Source organism: Crocuta crocuta, unplaced genomic scaffold, assembly GCF_008692635.1.
Source record: "Crocuta crocuta isolate KB4526 unplaced genomic scaffold, BGI_CrCroc_1.0 scaffold96, whole genome shotgun sequence".
In the NCBI taxonomy this organism is placed as follows: domain Eukaryota; kingdom Metazoa; phylum Chordata; class Mammalia; order Carnivora; family Hyaenidae; genus Crocuta; species Crocuta crocuta.
The window spans coordinates 381,139-389,619 of NW_027531522.1; the positions used below are offsets into that span (position 1 = coordinate 381,139).

General features: G+C 36.7%; 1 protein-coding gene across 9 annotated transcripts in view; it reads left to right on the forward strand.

The window, feature by feature from the left end:
* ABI1 (abl interactor 1) overlaps window positions 1-8,481 on the forward strand; it is a 129,457-nt gene that overhangs the window by 95,703 nt on the left and 25,273 nt on the right. For all 9 annotated transcript variants that reach the window (XM_077772421.1, XM_077772420.1, XM_077772412.1 and 6 more), the window contains exon 3: window positions 2,058-2,234. In XM_077772421.1, coding sequence (XP_077628547.1) covers window positions 2,058-2,234 — 177 coding nt within the window. The remainder of the gene's footprint in view (window positions 1-2,057; window positions 2,235-8,481) is intronic.

The following is an 8,481-nucleotide window of genomic DNA, read 5'->3' on the forward strand; positions in this document are numbered from 1 at the left end:
AAGGCTGTGTACTATATAAATATCCAGGACAGACGGAGTAGTGCCTTTTCTTATGAGATGGATAATTGCTAGTCACTTAAGGAGAGTTGTCTCCCTAATACCTTGTTTTGGAGGTGGGAGAACATTTTTGATTACACGTTCTTTCCCAATCAATTTTTTAAAATTTGGAAATAGAGGAGCGCCCAGGTGGCTTAGTCTGGCTCTTGGTTTTGGCTCACTTCATAATCTCATGATCATGGGATTAAGCCCTTAATTGGGCTTTGCACTGAATGTGGAGCCTGCTTGAAATATCTTTCTTTCTCTCTCTCTCTCTCTTTCTCTCTGCCTCTCCTACTCCCTTTTCTTCTTTCTCCACCTCACATGTGTGTTCTCTCTTTAAAGTAAAAAAATAAAATAAAATTTGGAAATAGAATCTTCAACAGGCATTAACATTGAACTTGTTTTCTTTTTTTTCTTTTTTTTTTTCCTGGCAATACTCCCCACCCCCTCTTTCAGTTCACATCCTTGCTGCCTCTCCATCTAGACTACTGTAATTGCTTCCTACCTGGTCTCGCTGCCAGTCCTCTCATTCTGTCTATTCTCAACACTTCTACCAGAGGTATTTTTTAAAATGCAGACCTGATGATACCACTCAGTTAGATTTGTTATTGTTTCCTCACTACCATTAGGACAAAGTTTAAATTGTTGAGTAGTTGTGTAATTATTTCTCATGTGCTGACTATTTTCCAGTTTTGGATGTTGGCAACTAAACAACCAAAAAAATGTTTTAAGCCATAAAGGCCAAAATTCGGCAGGTTTCGTGCTGCCAATTCATAACCTCTGCTCTAACTTATCTTTTCTAGTAATTGCCTTAAATAATTTCCATATGTGCCTCTTCTTTTATTCATGCTTAAATACATATTCTCTAGTCTTTAAGTGAGGCTTTCTGAACCTAGTTAGGTATCTTGGCTTGGAACACTTTTAGACTAATTTCAGATACATGGTGCATGTGTCACTACAGCACTAACCTTACTGTATTGTAATTATTGTTTTTTTTTTTTTTTTTTTTTTTTCNAAATTTGGAAATAGAATCTTCAACAGGCATTAACATTGAACTTGTTTTCTTTTTTTTCTTTTTTTTTTTCCTGGCAATACTCCCCACCCCCTCTTTCAGTTCACATCCTTGCTGCCTCTCCATCTAGACTACTGTAATTGCTTCCTACCTGGTCTCGCTGCCAGTCCTCTCATTCTGTCTATTCTCAACACTTCTACCAGAGGTATTTTTTAAAATGCAGACCTGATGATACCACTCAGTTAGATTTGTTATTGTTTCCTCACTACCATTAGGACAAAGTTTAAATTGTTGAGTAGTTGTGTAATTATTTCTCATGTGCTGACTATTTTCCAGTTTTGGATGTTGGCAACTAAACAACCAAAAAAATGTTTTAAGCCATAAAGGCCAAAATTCGGCAGGTTTCGTGCTGCCAATTCATAACCTCTGCTCTAACTTATCTTTTCTAGTAATTGCCTTAAATAATTTCCATATGTGCCTCTTCTTTTATTCATGCTTAAATACATATTCTCTAGTCTTTAAGTGAGGCTTTCTGAACCTAGTTAGGTATCTTGGCTTGGAACACTTTTAGACTAATTTCAGATACATGGTGCATGTGTCACTACAGCACTAACCTTACTGTATTGTAATTATTTTTTTTTTTTTTTTTTTTTTTTTCCCGGTCTGCATCCCCAGTAAATACAGTGTAAGCTTCTCAGAGCAGGACCCCCTCACTTTCCTTACACACTGAGTTCTTAGGAATGAAAGTTGCTTTCCTGGAAATTGTTTTGGAATCGAATCCATTAAATCATTTGGTGCTTTTAATCACCTTTAGATATTACCTGTTTTGAGCCTCAAGGATATTAATTTCCTTAATTTTGAAGGGAAAGATACAGTATTCACTGGAGATCAGGCATATAATTCAGTCCTATGGTCCAGTGTGTATATAGTCCAGTATATAGGGACATAATATAATTTACTGTGCCTAATAATATATTTTTTTGCTTTGTTTGCATTTAAAATATAGACTGTGGACATTCATAAAGAGAAGGTGGCTCGAAGAGAGATTGGCATTTTGACAACAAATAAGAATACATCAAGAACTCACAAAATAATAGCACCTGCAAATATGGAGCGCCCTGTAAGGTATATTCGGAAACCTATTGACTATACAGTTCTGGATGATGTGGGCCATGGTGTCAAGGTAAGCATTTTTATATTACATTAACTTGCGATAATTTATCCAGTAAATATTTTGGGTAGGAAATAAGGAGATAAAAATCATTTTCTTTTTAAAAAATATTTATTTTGAGAGAGAGAGCGTGTAAAGGAGGGAGAGAGAGAGAGAGAGAGAGAGAGAGAGAATCTCAAGCAGGCTTCACACTTTTAGTTCAGAGCCCAAAGTGGGGCTCGATTCCATGAATTGCAAGATCATGATCTGAGTCTAAATCAAGAGTCAGATGCTCAACTGAGCGAGCCACCAAGTGCTCCTAATTTTCTTAATTAATAGATTCTCTTAGCTAGTAATTAGCATTACAGTTTTCAAAGAACATTTAATATTAATTAAGTATTATATATACTAAGCAAAAGGCAGAATTTTATCTGTGGAATAGACTGTATTAAAGAAGATAATAATACCCAAAATGGCTGTTCATCAGTTAAGCCATTTGAATCCTAAACTAATACTTCAAATTTGTGAGTACCATGAAAGAGTGAATATTAAAAAAAAACAAAAAAAACTTATAGGATTTACAGAGTGGGTTTAGAAAATAATTTATAAGAACTTTAAACCTTTGATTTCTAAATATGTTTTTATATTAGTGTGTCTGTGTAGATGTGGCTATAATTCCAGCAACTTATGAAAAATAAAGATTTTTGTTCTGTGCACCATCCCCATCTCTTCCTCCCCACCCCCGTCCCTAAAGGCTTTTAGGAGAGATTATTTGTTGCCCATGTCCATTTCTTAGCATGGCAGAATTAACTGCTTTTCAAGGATACCTGTAGCTTGCCAACTTTGTAGGTGTTCATGGGTCGTTTTGTAAACATACTGAATGACCTGAATTCTTTAGTCTTTTCTGCTCAGGATAAGTGATTTCTCTGAAATTTAGCAGTCTTTTTCATAGAAGACCATTATTTTGATTTGGTATCTAGTTTTCAGAATTTTTATAATAAAATTTTAGGAGTCAGCTAGAATCTTGAAGCTTTCCCTAGCTGGTTGATCTGACAGGTGCTATTGCTGGGTCTGTTGCATTCTGAATTATTTGGGGTTCCTGATCAAGAGGGGGGATATAGCTGACTGACAACACTGACCTTTATTCTTCTCTGAAATTATGGAATCTCCTCTTTACTGTGATGCTTGGAAGTTCTATGTAAAGTTTGAACACTTTGCACATGTAGAGAAAGCTACTTGTTTGTTTCTTATATTTTTTTACCCAGAGGATGCAACTAGGGTTGTGTAGGAGCTTAAAATCAGTTTTAAAATATTTTAGACTAGATTGAGCTATAGGATTTGAATATTCAGAGTTCAGAAGAACTCTTTGTGTATTAACTGCCTTGAGATTAAAATTTATGTTTATACATATGCATGCATGTATACACACAAACCCACTCTCACTTCTTTTTCTTTCTTTGAAAACGATATATATGCATTAAAAAAGTTCTGTCACCGTCTTAGAAGTGAATATCCTACACTATCCCTCTACTCATAATTATATTTAATAGTTTAATACATAGTACTTAGCAGATTAGAAGATGAAAGCAGATTTTACAAGGAAATTTTGGGTGAGAAAATGAAGCTATTTATCATAAATGTATAAATGGGAAGTATAACTGCCACATTATATATATATAAAAATATATATGTTTATATATATATCAACTATGCAGATGCAAATTTTGGCAGTCTGCTTTTTGTAATGGATATTGATGCAAGTTTTAAAAAATATTGTAGCAAAATATAAAATTTAATATTTTATAAAATATTTTAAGTGTACAGCTTTGTGGCACTAAGTACATTTATATACTTGTACAGGTTATTGTTTTGACTAGGAGTAGGAGGGTGGGTGGGCCATGAGAACAATGTATTTTAGAAGTTGCTATGTGGCATATTTTCTGTGATATACAAATACACACAAAATTATTTTTTCCCCAGTTGTCTCATTGCCACTTCATTTCTCCTGTTTTCTGATTTTTCTGAGAGATCATTGCCAAGTTAAATATTTCTAGAGCATGGAGGTATAGGAAGCTTAGAAATTTGGGTAGTAGTTAATTTAACAAATGCTAGGACCAGAGGCACCTGGGTGGCTCAGTCGGTTAAGCGTCCGACTTCAGCTCAGGTCATGATCTCACGGTTCGTGGGTTCGAGCCCTGCGTCGGGCTCTGTGCTGACAGCTAGCTCAGAGCCTGGAGCCTGTTTCAGATTCTGTGTCTCCTTCTCTCTCTGACCCTCCCCTACTATGCTGTCTCTCTCTTTCTCTCTCTGTCTCAGAAATAAATAAAACATTAAAAAATTGGCTAGGACCAATACTAGGAGAAATAAAAGAGAGAAGCTACACTTAGTTAATAGGTACAGAATTATTTTATCTTTTGTCCCCTTTACTGTTTAGAAGTTTGTTTTCCTATTGATTGGTAAGGGCTCTTTTTCCTGCTAAGGAAATGAGCTCTTTATATATTGGCAGATATTTCTTCATACTGCTGTTTGACTTTTGCCTTTGATGTTTTGGTATTTTAAAAAATACATACAGAATTTAAAAATTGTTTCCAAATATATTACTATTCTTATAGCTACTAAATTTTAAGTTTTCCACACTCCAAAATTAATATTCCATCATATTTTCTTTTGTGATGTAAATTTCAGGGGGTTTGGTATTTGTATTATGTAAATATTTACTGTGCCAAAGCATTTTATGCTGTGAGGTAGACCGTTAACACGTAAGTTGGTGTGAATTAAAAATATGGAAAAAATGGGGCACCTGGGAACCTCCATCGGTTGAGCATCCAACTCTTGATCTCAGCTCAGGTTCTTGATTTCAGGGTAGTGATTCAAACCCCTCATTGAGCTCCATGCTGGTTGTGGAGCCTACTTAAAATATACATCTATGGAAAAAATACCTTTTTTTTTTTTAACGTTTTATTTTATTCTTGAGAGACAGAGCATGAGCAGGGGAGGGATTGAGGGAGGGAAGACACAGGATCCGAAGCAGGCTCCAGGCTCTGAGCTGTCAGCACGGAGTCCAATGTGGGACTCAAACCCACAAACTGCGAGATCATGACCTGAGCTGAAGTCAGATGGCTAACCAACTGAACCACCCATGTGCCCCATATATATGGAAAAAGAATCATAAGAAAAGTGTGGCTTGACTTTTGGAAATAGTGTAAGATCTGGATAAGAGAATTCTAGCACAGGGAAACCACTAGAATACATATACACAAAGGAGAATGCTAAACCTTACGGGGAGCATAAGTTTTCAGGGTTAGACTAGAGAACACCTGAATACTTGGTAGAGACATTTAAATTTATTTTTAATAAACCATAATAATAATAATTAACAGCGTTATGGCCTTGTTCATAGTTTACAAAGGACTTTCAATAAGGTATATGTTTGTTTTTAAGCCTCAAAAAGACCATGTGATCCAGGAGTTGTTAGATTTTATAAGTAGAGACACTAAAGATTCAGGATAGTAGAGACACTAAAGAGACACTAAAATTTTTAAAAATTTTTAAAAACGTTTTATTTATTTTTGATAGAGATTGAGTACGAGTGGGGGAGGGGCAGAGAGAGAGGGGGAGACACAGAATCTGAAGCAGGCTCCAGGCTATGAGCTGTCAGCATAGAGCCCAGTGCAGGGCTTGAACCCATGAACTGTGAGATCATAATCTGAGCCAAGTCAGATGCTTAACCAACTGAACCACCTAGGTGCCCCAGGAATGATATTTAAAGGTTGTGTTAGACAAAGGAGTAAACTAATGACTCATATAAAAGATAGGATTGGCTGGCCTTATAGAGTTTTAGCACCTATGGTATATAAAGCTTTACTTAGGAGCAGAAGATAGGGAGGAATCAAAAAGCATTCTATTGTTTTCAACTCAAGATTTCAGGGAAATGGTAAATGTAAATGTTAAAGAAATAAAATGAGATCTTAGACTTAAATAAAAGTCTAGTTTGGATGTGTTTTGGGGCATTTAAGTGGAAAATCTTGTAGGTTGCTAACAATTAGAGTGTTTTAAGCAGTAAGATACAGAGATTATTTTCTTCTAACACTCTGAAACTCAAACACTGCTTTTTTTAAAAAAAATTTTTAACGTTTTATTTATTTCTGAGAGAGAGAGAGAGACAGCGTGAGCAGGGGAGGGTCAGAGAGAGGGAGACACAGAATCTGAAGCAGGCTCCAGGCTCTGAGCTAGCTGACAGCACAGAGCCCGACATGGGGCTCAAACCCATGAACCTTGAGATCATGACCTGAGCCAAAGCTGGACGCTTAACCTACTGAGCCACCCAGGCGCCCCTGAAACTCAAACACTTCTGTATACATGAATACACACTTGGTAGAGGAGACTGGGCCCCATATAAGGTTAAAGGTTATACCATTGCATAACAGCAGAGTTCAGCTAGAATTTTTATTCCCAAATTCTCCATTCATTCTTTTATTTGGGATCAGTTTATACTTGATCGCTAATTTTTTTTCTTGTTCACTTGAAACCATAAATGGGGGAAGATGTGTGGTTATATTTAGAGTACTTCTAAGTTACTTTAGAATAGTATAGTATTTAATGTATTGTAATGCTGTCACATTAGTATATCTTGTTATTCAAGTTTACAGTTACTAAATCCAGCTGTGATATTTAGCAGCTAGGTAGGATTATAGACGTTGACAAAAATGAGCAGTATCTTTCTAAACAGACATTAAAGAACACCAAAATCCTGTCTTAATTTCTAGAATTGAGACTGTATCTAAGACAAAGTACAATTCTTCCTTTGGATGACGTTTTTTTTTTTTTTTAATGTTTATTTGGTTTTGAGAGGGAGAATGAGAGAGAGAGAGAGAGAGAGAGAGAGAGAGACAGACAGAGCTCAAGCAGGGGAGGGGCAAAGAGAAAGGGAGACATAGAATCTGAAGCAGGCTCCAGGCTCTGAGCTGTCAGCACAGAGCCTGATACCAGGCTTGAACTCATGAACTGTGAGATCATCACCTGAGCCAAAGTTGGATGCTTAAGCAGCTGAGCCAACCAGGAGGCCCTAGATGACTTTCTTTTTTATTTTATTTTTTTAATGTTTATTATTATTGAGACCGAGAGAAACACAGCATAAGTGGGGGACAGGTAGAGAGAAAGGGAGAAACAGAATCCAAAACAGCCTCCAGGCTCTGAGTTGTCGGCACAGAGCCCAGTGCAGGGCTCAAACCCATGAACCGTGAGATCATGACCTGAGCCAAAGTTGGACACTCAACTGACTGAGCCACCCAGGCGCAGTTTATGGTGATCTGAAAAATAGTAGCTGCATATTTAAAAGGGCAAATGTTAAAGAACTTGAGACCCCAGAATATACAAACTTAAATTCTACAACCTAAAGATATTTCTTCTTGGGGCACTTGGGTGGCTCAGTTGGTTAAGGGCCTGACTTCGGTTCAGGTCATGATCTTATGGTTTGTGAGTTCAAGCTCTGCGTCAGGCTCTCTGCTGTCAGTGCGTGCAGAGCCTGCTTCAGATCTTCTGTCTCCCTCACTCTACTTCTCTTCCAGCCTCTTTCTGTCACTCAAAAAGAAATAAACATAAAAAAATTATTAAAAGTATTTAAAAAAATTTTTAATGTTTACTTTTGAGAGAGAGAGCGCGAGTGCGCTCTCATGTGCACGCAGGTGGGGGAGGGGCAGAGAGAGGGAGACACAGAATCAGAAGCGGGCTGCAGGCTCTGAGCTGTCAGCACATACCCCGATGTGGGGCTCGAAACCACAAACTGCGAGATCATGACCTGAGCCAAAGTCAGACCCTTAACTTGACTGAGCCACCGAGGTGCAAAAATATTTTTTCTTAAGTGGCATAGTACAAGTAGCTTTAGGACTATACACATTATTTCATGTTATTTATAGTCCATATTGTTTCATATATGGGCTAACCATCTTTCACAGAAGTAGCTTTTAGGATCAAAGCAATTTTTTTTCAGTTTTGAATTTTGGCTAAACTAATTCAAAAGAAAACTTAGAACCAGAGCAACCTGTAATTTTCTACTCCTGTTGGCTTGCTTAGATTTAGATTTGTAAATTACAAATGAGGTTTCCAGACCCTATTTATGCCTTAGTTAAAATCTAAGGAGCTACTGTACATACATAGTGAGTTTTTAAAAATTTATTATTTTTTAAATAAAATTTTAAAAATGTTTTTATTTATTTTTGAGAGAGAGAGAGATTGTGCTTGAGTGAGGGAAGGGCACACATTTGTTTATCTTGTTATTTAA